The 17,364-nt window shown below is 35.5% G+C and overlaps 1 protein-coding gene across 1 annotated transcript in view; it reads right to left on the bottom strand.

The window, feature by feature from the left end:
* LOC145259960 (uncharacterized) overlaps positions 1-17,364 on the bottom strand; it is a 358,155-nt gene that overhangs the window by 118,848 nt on the left and 221,943 nt on the right. Inside the window, exons 13-16 of the mRNA XM_080117937.1 lie at positions 16,656-16,863; positions 13,235-13,389; positions 5,331-5,489; positions 1,091-1,210 (exon numbers count right to left, since the gene is read on the bottom strand). Of these exons, the coding sequence (XP_079974063.1) occupies positions 1,091-1,210; positions 5,331-5,489; positions 13,235-13,389; positions 16,656-16,863 (642 nt within the window). The remainder of the gene's footprint in view (positions 1-1,090; positions 1,211-5,330; positions 5,490-13,234; positions 13,390-16,655; positions 16,864-17,364) is intronic.

Raw genomic sequence — 17,364 nt, 5'->3', positions numbered from 1 at the left:
AAAAAATTTTTACAAGGTAATCACCACTTATCAAGGCCCGGACGCCACTCAGGGATAAGGGTTATTGCATGTACAGTACGTTAGTGTGGGGGTTTAATAAAAAATGTCTACTTAAGGGGGCGGTTCATCAGGAATTTGTTTACGTTGGACTTGAAGACATCCAGGTTGTAGTCAGATGGGAAGCAAGCAGACGGAACAGAGTTCCACAGGCGTGCAGTTCTTCGTTTGCATCACGTTCGTTTATTGTTTTTTTTAAAATAATATTTAAACAGGGTTATTACTTTGCTTATTCTTTTGTTTTGATTTAATCTCCCTAACACACACACACCTTTAAACACCTGGGCAACGCCGGGTACCCCCGCTATTCTAATATATAAAAAGGAAAATGGGCGCGAGCATTTGTGTATGTCCAGGAAAGGCTTTTTGCATCGGACTTCTTGCGTTGGTTAGATTCCGCGAGAAGCTTTTGAATACTTCCCAGACCGTAATATCTCGCATTCGCTAATGGACATTGTCTATTTTTTTTGATCGAGTTTAACAAAATTCCTACCATGCCGTCGTCTCCAGTGTTTGTTTGTCTTTTTTGTATAGATAAAATGAAATATTGGAACGCAACCATCTGGCCTTTAGGCCGGGTAGTATCTGTTCTGTAATTGGTCCTTGGTCAATGTAAGGGAAACCCTTCATACTTAAACAATTACTATTCATTTGGATACTGACAGAGTGCCCCCTTTTTTGGGGAGCTGGTTTTCCCGCCACATTTAAAACGACCTTGTGTCTAATTTGCTTTCGTGGGAGCAACGTCATTTCGGCAAGTCATCTTGACTTCATTAAATTTGAACGCTTTAGACTTCCGGTCGTGTCATGGAGTAGCAGTAAGATTCGCTTTCACCTTCTTTTCCGCCTTTGCGGAACACGTTCGAGCCTGGCTGCCAATTACCACTTTATTTTATTTTATTTTTTGCTCAACACACAACTCCAAACACCAGGGCCACACCAGGCACTCAGGCTAGTTAAAAAAAAAAATGATGCAAATTTGGTATTTTATTAAATAAATTATTCATAAGAAAAGCATAAAATTCGAATTTACCAGAACACTTTGTTTCGTCTGTTAACTGGTAACCAGAGAAACAAGAGCACTTGTAACTTCCCAAGGTATTCGTACAACTGTGGTCGCATTCGGAAATCATCTCTTTGCATTCATCAACATCTGAAAAAGGAAAAAAACAAAAAAATAAATAAATAATAATAATTTATTAATTAAAAAAACGCGAATTATTTACAATGAAACAGTTTACAGTGTGAAAAAAGAACGATCACATTAGAGATAGAGATCATGTTCAAGATCACGGTAGAGGCATGAATAACATTTAAGACAACAATCACAGTGGTAACAGAGAATGAGGAAATACATGTTGGTGTACAAAAGTTCTTTTCTATTCTTTGTTTGCTTTGCGACTGGAAAGTGTTCGACTGAGCTTAAATCTATGGTCCCCACCCACCAAACTTTCACAAGAAACACTCGTCTAGATGAAAACTATCAATAATTCCCCCTACTCTTTATCTATGCCTAAATCTAAACGTAGATTCCATGAACAAAGCTTCTTTCTTAGAACTGTACGCCTGTGAAACTGCCTTCCGTTTTCCTGCTTTCCAGCTAACTACAATATGGTTGTCTTCAAGTCCAATGCAAACAAGTTCTTGATAAGCCGTTCCCTTTAAGTTAACAAATTTACTAAATTTCCATTACTGACAATTACTATATAATATATGATGTGACCCACAAGCCAAAATAGAAATAATACAGTATTATATCTGATAAAAGTATGAGTTAGTCAATTCAAAGTGCTCAATATTTTGGATAGAGCAGTTATGCTTCAAGGCTGTGTCACCCAATATCACTGTGTTTTGATGTACTATTTTATATAAGAAAATATACTCGGCATTTCCTTGGAATCATAAGATTAATAGTAAAATATCACATCTTGTAAGTCATATATAGTCATCAAAGAGTGCTCAATATCCTAAGAATAGCAGGTGTGTTCAAACGCAACTTTATTTCTTCTATGTGTTTTATATGGCCCTGGCCAACGGGGGGGGGTAGCTTTGCTAGTATTATATAAATAACTTCAAATGTAAGGGAACATAATTATTAAAAATTCATCGAAAATCAGTTATAAAGAAGGAGATATACAATTGAGAACAAGACCTTTATTCTAACATTTGTATTAATTTTGTTGGTTATATATATATATATATATATATATATATAGATATTTTTTTTATTACACCCAAAACAAAGCACATTGCTACTTTGATGTAAGGGGCTACTATCAGGGACAAAAGCTACAAAGGTACTATGTGGGAAGTTGGGCAGCAAGATGTCGGTTCACGTTACACTTGAACTTCTGCATCACAGTACAGTTAGGGAAGCAGAAACCCGGAAGGGAATTCCAAAGTCTAGCGGTTCTGGGGAAGAAACTACTGGAGTAGAAGGCTCTCTTACATCTAGGGATCTCAACTGTGAAGGGGTAGGATTTTGCTGCTTGTCGGGTTTGTCGTGGGTATTTAGGTTGCGGGGGTACAAGTGCTTGCAGTTCGCCGGAACATTCACCGTTAAAGTACTTGTAGAACAGGCAGAGGGATGCTACATTTCGTTGATGGGACAGAGGCTGAAGCTTAGATGACAGTTCAGGACCTCTCAGGTTGGCGATCTATATCTTTGTTAAACATGCAATAATAGAAAAATGATTAGTAGTAAACAATAAATCCTTGATTTGGAACGAAGAAGGAAGTGTGAGAGTCCATACTATGTAGAATTAATGTCTTTTTTTTTATAGATAACTAGCTTGGGTGCCCGGCGTTGCCCGGATGTTTGTAAGTGTGCGTTGAACAACAACAAAAAAAATGTAGTAGGCAGGCAGTCTCGAACCCGTGACGGGAGGGCAGAAAAGAAAGTGGAGATGTGTGTAAGGGCGTTGGTTGAGCAGAAAAAAAAGGAAAATTGCGAGCGCAGGAAAAACAAAAACAACAAAAAAAAAACGTGGTAGTAGGCAGCCAGGCTCGAACCTGCATCGTGAAGGAGGCAAAGAACGTGAAAAAAAAAAAAATCAAGACAAAAAAAAAACAACCTGACGTTTTTGCTGTTGCCCTCCCCTCGCCAAACCGGAAGTGACGTAGGTTTAAATTAAAGCTAGACATTCGAAAAGAGGGGATGACTTAAAAATATCGACGAAAAACCGACCCCTTCCTATAGAAAAGTGTCCAGTTGAGGGTGAAGGAATTAATGTTGTTGGCCAATCGTTCGATATTTTTTGTCCAAACGGTCGAGCTTCAAAATGATGCATGTCTCGTGAAAATCCATCGCCTCTGTTGAAAATTTTAGGCAGACATACATACATACATACATACATACATTTAAACAGACAGGTGAGATTTATATTATAGATGGAGAAGGGTTTTAAAAAAATTATTGCATTTTCACTCCAAACAAGGTACAGCGCCACTTTGATGTAGGGGGCTACTATCTGGGACATAATTTGCAGGGATACTACGTAAGGAGTTGAGCAGCAAGATGTCTGTTTACATTACACCTGAACTTCTGCATGTCAGTACAGTCAGGGAAGTAGGAACCTGGAAGGGAATTCCAAAGTCTAGCAGTCCTAGGGAAGAAACTATTAGAGTAGAAGGCTTTCTTACATCTAGGGCTCTCTAATGTGTATGGGGGGATTTTACTATTTATCGAGTTTGTCGAGGGGGTACAAGAGCTTGTAGTTCGTCAGAACACCTACCATTAAAATACTTGTAAAACAGAGGGATGCAACATTCCGTTGACAGGGAAGAGGTTGAAGCCTTGCTGACAGTTTAGGACCGATAAGGTTGGCGACTCTCTTTTGAACCCTGTCCAGGAGTGAGTGACTAGTAGCAAATGTAACACCCCAAATGTACATATTATTATGCTTAGGAAGTAAGCCTTTGTTCCAAATGGCATTAAGATTAAGTCCGTGTGCTGCAGATTGGTATTTTTTATCTTAAAGCTTCCTTGTTATTGCTGATAGCCCTTGAATAACGGTAAGTTTCGTTTGGTTTGTATCCCAAGAGAGGAGTTATGTGGTCGAACTGAACGATGTTGATGAGTTACACATTTAGGGTCTTATTATGGCTAAAAGAGAGCAAACAGACTTGATACACCGCCTTAAATAATCTTCATAAACCAGTGCTTTGATTGCATAAGAGATTGGTTTCGATTGGTTAAATCAGAACAGAAATCACATGTTTACTCCAATCAGCGCCAACCTTATACGTCGAGCAGATATCTGAAACATCGTTAATGGCAACTGCTACTGCTGCTTGTTGTTGTAGCGACCACTATTGCTACAATATAATTAGGACAGTGTTTTTTCTAAAATACTAGTCTAGGTGCCCGGCGTTGCCCGGGTGCTTGTAGGTGTGTGTTGAGCAAAAAAAAAAAAATGTTGTAGTAGACAGTCAGGCTCGAACCCGTGACACGAAGGCGGAAAAGAAAGTGGAGGTGTGTGCAAGGGTGTTAGTTGAGTAAAAAAAAAAAAAAAAAAAAAGTGGTAGTAAGCAGGCAGGCTCGAACCCGTACCGCGAAGGAGGAAAAGAACGTGGAAACAAACAAACAAACAAACAAACAAACAAACAAACAAAACAAAATAAAAAACAAAAAACGTGACGTTTTTTCCTGTTGCGCCCATCGTCAAACCGGAAGTGGCGTAGGTTTAAATGAAGGCTAGTCAATCGAAAAAAGGGGGATGACTTTCGAAAATATTTGCGATAAAACCGACCCTTCCCTGTAGAAAAGTGCCCAGTTGAGCTATAAAATTATCATTATTAATAGAATTTCTCTTAATATATTGATTTGAATCCTACTTTTGTCAGTTCTCTGGATATTTGTGCAGAACACGGACCATTATACGCTTACATTATTATATTTATTACGTGAGGGATGGATGGTGTAAATAGAAACTTTTTTTCTACTTGACGTTGTCCAGGAGCAAATAAATTGTCATTAACAACACCATTTGTATTTATATACAGATGTTACACACGTCATTTAACATAAATTTAGTTTTATGGCCCCGGGCAACGCCGAGTATACCTGCTAGTTTTAAATAAATTAAATCGTTGTATTAGGCTAAATACCCAGCATTTATCGTTATATTGTCTCTTGCATACCAATTAATTTCAATTAAGTTTTTTTTATAGCCCCGGGAAACGCCAAGTAGCCATGTTAGTTTTAGATAAATTTAACCATCTTAGAAGTTTAAATCTTTGTAGATTTTAAAATAAAGTTAAATGTATCTTACCGACGCATTTATCGTTATATAGTCTGTAGCCTTCCGTGCAATTACAACTGTACGTTAGTCCGAGAGAAGTTTGTTCGGTCGCCTTCTTATCTATACATAGCGCTTCTCCAAGGCAAGGTGACGAAGCACAGCCATCATAGTCTATATCACAAGATGTTCCTGGAAAAAGATGTACAAAGAAATAAATTAAAAAAAAAGCCAAAACATATTAAAAATAATTTTCGAAGTAAGTTAAAAATCATAATCATTGAAATAAAACTTTCTAGTGAGAGTGAAAGTAATATACATTTTATAAATGTTTTATTTTATTTATTCGTTTTTTTTAAAAAAATATTAATATCCAAATAAATTTAATAATTTTTACAAGCGAAACTTATATTACGCTAATCGAAAATCGCCATTTACCCCCTCTCTTATATATATATATATATATATATATATATATATATATATATATATATATATATAAAATTATTATTTACTATAATAATTATTAAATACCTACAAACACTAGTGTTTCATCTTTTCGGGAATCATCAGTGCAGGGGATCACGATTAACACCGGTCGATAGACTCGAACCCAGCAACAGTAGCCACCCCTGACTTCATTAGCAAGGACTTTATCCATTCGGCCACCGTTTACCCCGAGAAATACTGTTGAAATTTAAACATTTATTTGGAAATGTTTTGTTTTTTTAATGTTTTTAACGTCTGTCAGAGCGATCTAAACATTATATGATGATCTGCGCATGCGAACTAAATTGATCGACTGATTCAACTGAAATTGCTCAACGATAAGAACCGAGTTTCTTAAAGGGGCTATATATATATATATATATATATATATATATATATATATATATATATATATATATATATATGAACAAATGATTAATAAAACATGTTAAAAAACATCTTGAAAAAGAGTTAAAAACATATTTAATTTTAAAAAAGGAAGCACAAGATAAGTGGATAGTCCTTAATCACCGGAGTTTCGAAGAAATACTCTCCTTCTCATCAGAGGGCAGGAATTAGCAAAATGCGGGATCGGATTTTGCATGTAAAAGTATTTAATGAAACCACAAGTAAGTCACAGATCTTACTTGGTTAAAAAAAATGGGTGAGGTAAGTGGAATAGGAGGTAAAAGAAAAAATCATAAAAAGATTTCACATGAATGGATAGTCCGGTGAAGGGTAAAAAATCCAAGAATGGTAAAATCCAAACACGGTCGAATTAAACACTTCCATTCCAACAGGTAAGTTCCAAAGGAATAGCGTAACTGGAAGATGAATATTATAAGCTCTGTTTCCTTTTCGGTTTTATTGAGCTTTTATATTTGGTTGAGATTACTTTACTTGTAAATATTAACTCTTTAATATTTTTTTTTTTTTACATAGGCGTCACCACTTATCAAGGCCGATAGGCCACTCAAAGATAAGGATTAAAGAGTGTAGAGTAGTCAAAAGGACAATATAATAATCGATAGTAATGGAAGTTTGGTAAATTTGTTAACTTAAGTGGAACGGCTCATCAGAAACTTGTTCACGTTGGACTTGAAGACAACCATATTATAGACAGCTGGAAAGCAGGAAAACGGAAGACAATTCCACAGGCGTGCAGTTCTAAGAAAGAAGCTTTGATCATGGAATCTATGTTTAGGTTTAGGTACAGATAAAGATTGGGGAAAATTTATAATATATTTTAAGTTTACCATTTTGATTACCTTGGTAAACTTATTGTAATATATATATATATATATATATATATATATATATATATATATATATATATATATATATTACTAAGTACTTTATTCACTACGTCGAGGATCCTTGCATCGATTAATATGTTGTGAACATAACTCAAGATGAGAACAGTAATCCTAAAAACGTTTACATCGATCCAATGCAAGGATCCTCGGCGTAGTGAATAAAGTACTTGGTAAAATTCAGTTGTAAAGTTACATTCTTATGGAGGTTGAAGGTTGAATCCTCAGTGCAGGCGACACTCTAAATACAACTGCGAATTACTTAGGACTTCTACTCAGTCATAGTGGACGGGTGAGGCTACCCCTGTAGATGAAATAAAAAGGGTTTCTTTCGAAATTCTGTACGGATTCGAAAGTTTGACAGAAAGATTCCCGAGTTTGACAAGATAAACCTGGAGAAGTTTGGAAGTTACATCAACCGAAACGTTGTGAGGAAATAACACCCACGTTGAGAGCAGTAGTCCAAAGAATCGAAATAATATGAATTATCGATCCTCATCTCAAAAAGCCAGAAACGTAATTTTCATGCACTTTTGTATGTTAAAACATAATCATCTTCTACACATATTTTTGTGGAAATCGCCCCAGTCAAGGCGTGAAGCCATTTAATGTAAAAAAAAAGCTAACAAGAAGAAAGATGATTATAGCAAAGATAGGAGACGCCTATCGACTTTAGTCTTTAAATGTCTGAAGGTTATATGTAGGAGGAAAACAGTTAGCAGGAAGAGAGTTCCACAAGTTTGCGGTTCTTGGAAAGAAGCTACTGGAATAGGAAGCTGCATTACAATGACGTATCAAAACAACGAATTAATGCAGACCACTGGACCATTGAGTCAAACGAGCTGGAACAAAATAAGCAGAGGATAGATCAAACAATTCTCAAGAACACATACCATAATAGTATTTAGAGAAAAGACTGAGACTAGCAACATCACGTCTGTGAGAGATGTTGCAAAGAAGAATATAGAGTGGGCCAAGTAAATTGCAGATATCTTTCTGTATTTTCTTTTTTAAATTAAATTTTCACCCTAAACAAGGCACAGTGCCATTTTGAAGTAGGGGATTACTATCGGAGGCATAAGTTGCAGGGATATTATGAAAGGAGATGAGCAGCAAGATGTCAGTTCACATTGCACTTGAACTTCTGCATGTCAGTACAGTGGGGAAAGCAGAATCCCGGAAGGAAGTTCCAAAGTCTAGCAGTTCTGGGAGAGAAACTATTGGAGTAGGTTTTCTTATGTCTAAGGATCTCTACTGTGTAGAGATGGGATTTAATTGTTTGTCGGGTTTGTCGGAGGTATTTACACCAGGGGGGTTCAAGTGATTATAAAAAAATGTTTGTAAAAAAAGTGCTTGCAAAAACAATCATACAAATTTGGTATTTTATTAAATAAATTATTCATCTGAAAAATCAGAACATTCACCATTAAAATACTTGTAGAACAGGCATAGGGATGCAACATTTCGTCGATGGGACAGAGACTGATGCTTAGATGACAGTTCAGGACCTCTCAGGTTGGCGACTCTCTTTTGAACCCTGTTCAGGAGTGAGAGACTAGTAGCAGAGGCACCAACTCAAATGAAGAACTCTCAAATGGGACAAAGATTCGCCAGCTTAAATGAATACCATACTCCATACATGGTCTGATAGTAAATTTGTAGGGATAGAGATTAGCCTCGGATATGAGAAAGTTTTTAAGACAATATAGAGAACCTACTTTATAAGAAGCAGAAAGAGCAATGGATCTAATATATGTGCTCCAAGAAAGATTTGATGAGAAAGAACACCCCCCCTCCCCCCAAAAAACAAGAACTTTCACAGTCGATTTTTCACAAGAATGAGACGGTCCTGGATATGACCTTAAACTATAGCCGATGGTGAGGCCCCAGCTTGCGAGCTTTGATGGAATGTGGAGACACCCAATAATTGCCATTGCTCCCAGGTCTACTCTGACCCGGAGTGGTAGTACCTGTTAGGGTCACAACTATGGGTTAAATAGAAACCGACTTAAAAAAAAACAAATATACTCTATTAAAAAAAATTGTTCTTCAAAATCACTGGATTCGACATTAAATAACCTGAAAAGGGTTGCTATTCTGTAAAACTAAAACAAACAAACAATCAAGAATGAGAATCACAGGAAAAAAAGGAACACGCCTACGATTGAAAGACACAAACAGAGTCTTAACAAGATTAAACGAAACAAGCCATTTTGTACCCCAATCTACAACTTAATCCAAGTCAACTTGTAGATTAGATGCATATTTCAATTGATCCGAGGGAGATCGGCCAGAATAGGGAGTGGTATCATTAGCATAAATATTAATTTTCTGAACAATATTCTTTGAAAGATCATTGACATGAAGAAGAAACAGAGTTGGACCTGAAATAGAGCCCCGAGGAACACCGGTATTGATAGGAAAAGAGAATGAAAATACACCATCAACAGTTACTCATAAGCTTTGATCAGAAAGAAATATTATAATAATAATATATGTTGACAAAAATATGCCGATAATGTCACAAAACTGTAATTATATTACAGTAGAACCCTGAGATACGATGGCCCTAAGATACGTTTTTTTCAGGTTACGATGTGGAATATGATGTTTTCCCGGTCCCTGGTTACGGTGCTTGCCCCATCTTATGGTGTTATTTATAATTAGGGCTATGACAACAGCATATTCTTTTCATTGTTTGGGCTCTCGAGTATATATCCGACACAATTAATCAACTGAGAACCACATCACTCTACATAAAAAAACATATGAGATATCAATGAATTATATCTGAGAATCAAAATAAGGAAACGAATATGCTGTTGTCATAGCCCTATTTATTTTTAATGTTATTTGATTATATACATGTGTATTATATACTGTACTGCATTGTTGTTACTAATTTTTAATATGTACTGTATCATTCAACCACGGTAGTGGTTGAATATATGCTTAAGTCCGAAATTGAATGAATCGAGACACATTCAAACCCCCACCACTAATTCCGTTCACAACCAAATTTCAAACAGGTTATATAGTTGGATAGAACACCTCATTAGCTACATTTTGAAAAATAATCTCGAAAATTGGTTCAGTAGAAAAAAAGTTACAACAAAATATGTGGGTTCACAAACAGGAGAGTAAGTACATACATAAGTGACTAACGCTTTTTTTTATTTTGCATAACTTTTTTTTGTATATAAATATTATTTACTGCGATTTTGCCAATATGACATGTTAGCGTAACGGTTAGAGTACCGGGGGTTGGTGGAAAGATTTTAGGTTCAATCCCGTGTATCGTTTTTTTTTTTTATAATTAAAAAACCGAACTTTTTTTTAATAACTAATTTTTTTTAAACTCTCCTTATGAAATAGATACGCGGTTTTCTTTTCCTTGATGGTTTAGATTTTCAATGCAGCACAGTACGGTTTGGGATCTTACCATACTATTCTCCAATGCTTTAATAGCTGCCTGACTATCTGAAAGGATAGCTATTTCCTGTTGCTGAACCTCTTCCATGATCAGAACCTCAGATTCAAAAGCCTTAAACATGCGCTATCTCTCCTTCTTTTTCGGTTTTTGTCGTGATGTTTACCGAATGTTAGAGCTGACTTGTCAGACTTAGATCTGAGATCCTGCTCTTCGGTGAAGGCGGGGGTGGTGTTTGGTACCACATCCAATGGTGCCAGCTCATGACTGGTGTTTGGTGTTGTATCCGATGATACCTGTATGGTGAAGACTTCTGCCTGGAAGACCGTCCTCAGTTTACCAAGATAATAAGATTTTTGACAGGTGAGGTGGTTTGAGTATTCTATATAAACACTCGCACCAATCCTATCATTTGTTTTAGATCCATCAGTATAGCATTTGATTACGTTGCTTCCCAGCTCTTTTTCGTAATCTCTTGCGCCTGTTCTGTCATAAACCATACATGTGAAATGCTTTTCAAATGATCTGGTTTTAGTTATAAGGTCACCCGGCACATGCAAGAGCGGTAGTTCCTTCCTAGCCTCATTACACAAATCCACGTGACTCTTTGTTTTTCCAGTAGTCCCAACAGATCTTGACCATCACAGACCCATGAGATCTATTCTATAGGATCCCCGTATCGCTTCTGCCTTCAGGAATTCTTTAATCGGAGGGATATTCAACAGCATCTCCAATGCTCCAGTAGGTGTGCTCGGATATGCTGAAGAAGTCATTAAACAAGCAAGTCTTTGTACCTTCTGGAGTTTCTTCCTCAAGTAGAGTTTCTCTGTCCCGCGGATCCAGGAAACATATGCATACAACAAAATGGGACATACCATAGCAATGTATATCCACCTCATTACATGCGGGTTAACTGCCCAGGTTTTCCCCACAATTTTTTTGCATTGCATAAGGGCTGCAGTCGCCTTGGAGGAAATCTTTTCTATGTGGCTTTTCCTGGTTAGCTTACTGTCCAGGATTACCCCTAACAGCCTTGCCTCCTGCGAAAGTTTCAATTTCCGTCCACTCAGAAAAAGGTCACCAAGTTGGCAATTCCTTTTATATGTAAACAAGACCATTTCTTTTTTTACGGCTACTGAATTCTAATTCATTTCGATTAGACCATTTATTAGGAATATTTAATGCCATTTTGGCAATGCGTCTGACCAATGATGCTTTTGAACCCGCGACCAGCACTGCGATGTCATCAGCATCAGCCTGGGCATAAATATTCCTATTTTTAAACTCCTTTAAAAGAGGATTCAGCATACAGTTTCATAGTAAAGGTGATAAAATCCCACTTTGGGGGGTTTCATTTAGCTACTTCCCTTTTAACAGTTGCCTTCAGTAGTTCTACTTGAACTGTTTTGTGCCTCACCATATACTCAATCCATCGGATGAGTACTGGTGGCACATTGAGTTCTCGTAGCGACTTGAACATGCTACTGAAGGGTATATTGTCAAAAGATCCAACGATATCTAAAAAGACACCGAGTGCCATCTTCTTTTTTTGTTAGTTTACGCTCTATACAGATCACGAATTCATGAACCACAGTCTCGGTAGAGACCCTGGCTCGGAACTACTGTGATTGAATGATAAATATTGCATAAATGTGTGTTTGAGAGCTAATTTTTTTGACAATCATTAATAAATATTATAAATTTATATATTAATACAATAGCAATGCCTGGAAAAATCATGGATTATATGGAAAAATGCGCGCATGAAAAGTGATATTCTTAAGATTTTATTAAACCTGGAAAAGTAAAGGACAAGAAATTCAACCTCAAAAAGTAAAGAACAAGATATTCTAGTAAAGTAAAAAGTAAGAATTTTTTAGACTTAAAATATTGCAGCTAAAAATAAAATTTGAATATTGATACATATTTTATTTATTATTTGCATATGTTGTTGTTTATTGTTGAGTTAGAAAGGGTGTCAGTCGCTGGATTGAACTTATTTCCCCCCTATTATTTGCATATATTTATTTAGTGAAAATTATTTGAATAAAATCAATTCATTAGTTAGTTAGTTAGTAGATGGAATTAATAATTTTATAATTTACATAAAAATTAATAATTTTATTATATCATAATTAGGATCACTTAATTCATTTTTATTCATATGCAAATAATAAATAAAATATTTATTAATATTCAAATTTTATTTTTAGCTGCAATATTTTAAGTCTAAAAAATTCTTATTTTTTACTTTACTATAATATCTTGTTCTTTACTTTTCCAGGTTGAATTTCTTGTCCTTTACTTTTCCAGGTTTAATAAAATCTTAAGAATATTACTTTTCATGCGCGCATTTTTCCATATAATAAAATATTGCTTAGGCCACGCCATACGGCGATTTCACCTTATGATCCAAACTCCGGAGCGGATTATTGCCGTATCCCAGGGTTCTACTGTAATGTCAAGAACTTTGCCACTAATACCATAACCTCAAAGTTTATGTAGAATTCCAGAACGTTTTCAAAATGTTACGTGCAATGGTTCTACACTCCTCTGAATTATACATAAACGGATAGATTAAAAAAAATCTTTTGATAAGGAATTCGTTTTTTTTTATTCACCTTCCTAAAGTCTAATCCCTTTTCGTACTTGAGAACCTTTGGGTACGCTGCATTACTTTAGAAGCCGAAAGAGGATCATCTTACCCGTGTATCCCATATCGCATTTACATCGAACTTCGTGAAATCTTTCCGTCGAATTGGATTCAAATTCGCAAATACCATGCTTGCAATCAGGACACAGGACAACGCGGATTTCATGGATTGGCGCTACACTTCCTTTACTGTCTTTTGCTACGATCCTGAAACATCGAGACAATTAAAAAAAAAAAAAAAAATTAATAAAAATTAAAACAAATTCTTAAAATAATTAAATTTATTTACCCTCTTTCCAGGAGGCCAGACACAAGGTCAGATGTGATCTTGAAGTGAGTTTACTAAGATCTGGCCTACAAAAAATATGTTTGAACAACTTTGTCAGCATTCTCTGGTGGGAGTGCTTCAGGCGATTAGCAATAAAAATAACCCGTTCTAAGATAGAAAGTATAGCCTAGAACTGAACAGCAGTATGGAAGCAAGAAAGCAACTGTCGGACTGCATTGAGTGTACAACTTACGACAATTGCTGGATCATCTTGTATTATTTATCGTCTTCCCAGGAGGTCAGACACAAGGCCAGAGGTGTTTTTGAGAAGCCAGCGCACCCTGATCTACAGAAATGCTTGATCAATCTCTTCAGCATTTTTCGGTAGGAATGCCTCAGGTAATAAAGTAACCCGTTCTCAGAAATGAGGCAAAGCCTGGAAGGATGGACACCTATGATTAAACAGAACGATACGTCATGTCGACAACAACAAAGCGAATGTTGGATTGGTTAAAAGTCAGCACATTTGCAACAAGAACATAACTCAGTCGTGAAACTGCATACCCCGCTTGACAACGTAAGGATGGGTCAAAATCTCATCTATGTTTTAATTCTCCATATTGTTTGAAGTATTCTTGATGTAACATGATGTCATGGAAACGTTCATAACCAAAGAAATCGCGAAAAGCTTGACTTTTTCTGTGACCATGAATTTGACATTTAACCTTGATATTCAAAATTAAATGAGTTTTCTAAAGATGGGTATGTTGGTAGAGGTTCGACATAGCCGAGGGAGCTTCTCTTTGATTCATGCCCATGAAAGAGATGGCGGTCATCACGAATAGACTTTGATGAACAGAACCAAAGTTAATCAAAAGTTTGACCTTTTGTTCAATTGTGCTCTAAACAGAAACGTCCATTTCGAATGTGCCCCTCTCTTATCAAAACAACAACTGTTGATCTTATAAAATTATTGCGACATAATCACTTGAATCAAACTTAAAGGATACTTTTCAGACGCATTCCGATACAGAACCTACCTAAGAACATTCCCAGACACATCAAATACCTTCGTATGAAATTTCAAACGGATCGGCTCAGCTATTTCATCGTTTATATATATATATATATATATATATATATATATATATATATATATATATATATAATTCCAGGTTAATATTTTTCAACCAATGAAATTTTAACGAGGTTAATACAAAAGTGCTCAATACCGAGGTAGGGCAAGGTGTGTCTTTTATTTGTATTACATAAGCATAAATATGCCACTACACGTTTATGAGTATGTTTCTGTTAGCAATTTACAAGTAACTAAACTTTTCTTTAAGGACTAAACTTTTGTATAAGCAATATCGCCCAAAGAGGTCTCTAGTTCCTTGTAAGTGGTTGACGAAACATGCTCATGAATTTGTAGCGACATATCAATTCTTATGTAATACAAATAAAAAAGCACACACACATACATATATAGTGAATGAATGATAAAAGTCTATATTCCAAAGTTCATGATGTTGACCATCTTATAATTTATTCCTTTAATTCAGTTGACATTTACAATTCTTAACAGTATCTGTTTCGTAGCGCAAAATAGATACAATATATATATCTAGATATAATCGAAACAGATATTGCCAAGAATTTTAAATGTCAAACGAATTGAAGGAATAAATTATAAGATGATCAACATCATGAACTTTGAAATATAGACTTTTGTCATTCATTCACTAATTACTCTGTAATTACATTGAGCTTCTTAAATAAGGATGGGTATATATTATGAGGAAATAAAATATATTTTCACAGAACTACACACACACACACACACACACACACACACACACACACACACACACACACACACACACACACACACATATATATATATGCAAATAAAAACACACACATATACATATGTGTGCTTTTTATTTACATATCAATACTATTTTTACAGCCAAACGAAACAAACGCTTTGCAACATACCAACACTTTTTTAAAAGACAAACAAACAAAAACATTTTACAGCGTATCAACACTTAATGATATACATCCATCATGGTGATATGGTTAAATAATGATATATATCCATCGTGGTGATATGGTTAAATAATGATATATATCCATCGTGGTGATATGGTTAAATAATGACATACATCCATCGTGGTGATATGGTTAAATAATGATATACATCCATCGTGGTGATATGGTTAAATAATGACATACATCCATCGTGGTGATATGGTTAAATAATGATATACATCCATCATGGTGATATGGTTAAATAATGATATATATCCATCGTGGTGATATGGTTAAATAATGATATATATCCATCGTGGTGATATGGTTAAATAATAACATACATCCATCGTGGTGATATGGTTAAATAATGATATACATCCATCGTGGTGATATGGTTAAATAATGACATACATCCATCGTGGTGATATGGTTAAATAATGACATACATCCATCGTGGTGATATGGTTAAATAATTATATACATCCATCGTGGTGATATGGTTAAATAATGATATACATCCATCGTGGTGATATGGTTAAATAATGATATACATCCATCGTGGTGATATGGTTAAATAATGATATACATCCATCGTGGTGATATGGTTAAATAATGATATATATCCATCGTGGTGATATGGTTAAATAATGATATACATCCATCGTGGTGATATGGTTAAATAATGATATACATCCATCGTGGTGATATGGTTAAATAATGATATATATCCATCGTGGTGATATGGTTAAATAATGACGTACATCCATCGTGGTGATATGGTTAAATAATGATATATATCCATCGTGGTGATATGGTTAAATAATTATATACATCCATCGTGGTGATATGGTTAAATAATTATATACATCCATCGTGGTGATATGGTTAAATAATGACATACATCCATCGTGGTGATATGGTTAAATAATTATATACATCCATCGTGGTGATATGGTTAAATAATGACATACATCCATCGTGGTGATATGGATAAATAATGACATACATCCATCGTGGTGATATGGTTAAATAAAAACAATATGCATAAAATAAATTACAATCGTTTAAAATGTCCTTTCTACAAACCTGCAAAAAAAGAAAGAAAACCTTTCGTATCGACCTGATAAAAGAAGCCTTCCTCGCAAACATGATAAATAAATAAACATACCCAATTTCAACTGGATTCATGTTAATCGGTGTGTAGGTTACGATCCCCTTTTTGCTCGAAGGGTTGTACGTTACGTTGACATCTGGATACTCTTTCACAAGAAACGCTTCTGTGGAATCACTGTCTACGATTTCAAAGGCGAGTTTTGCTGACGTATTCGCCTTGACGTGAATCACTTGTAATCCAAAAATCTGAGGAGGTTGGTTTTCTACAGATGAAAAAATAAAAATGAAGAAGAAACAAGTGAAGCATGCATGGTCCCACGTGAGTGCACAGTGAACAAGGCATAAAACAAAATGACTAAGTTCAGCATTGCCCCCCCCATTTAGTCCCAAAAGTCCCCAGGGGACGTCAAATCCTGGTAAAAATGAACAAACGGAGCAGTTTTAGGCTTTAACATATGTAAATTTGAGTTCTGCACCATGCAAAAAAAAGAAAGAAAAAAGAAAAAAGTCCATCATTTCCCCCCCTCCATTTAGCCCCAAAAGTCCTCAAAGCCTTAACATATTTAAATTTGAGTTCAGCACCATGCAAAACTACTAAATAAAGAATTTACAACACGCAGAAAATTTTGGATAAATATAGTAAAATAGTCCCAAAAATGGAGTGTTTTTATAAGGCGAAAAAGAGCCCCTTGAGCACACACAAAATGTATCGCGAAGTATAGACAAACAAAATTATATAGAAATCACTTACAACTTTTCAAAAA

The sequence above is a fragment of the Euprymna scolopes genome, chromosome 35 (genome assembly GCF_053919585.1).
Source record: "Euprymna scolopes isolate OS-2025 chromosome 35, ASM5391958v1, whole genome shotgun sequence".
Classification (NCBI taxonomy): Eukaryota; Metazoa; Mollusca; class Cephalopoda; order Sepiida; family Sepiolidae; genus Euprymna; species Euprymna scolopes.
Note: the sequence above shows the minus strand (reverse complement) of the source record. Positions and strands in the feature narration are given on the sequence as shown.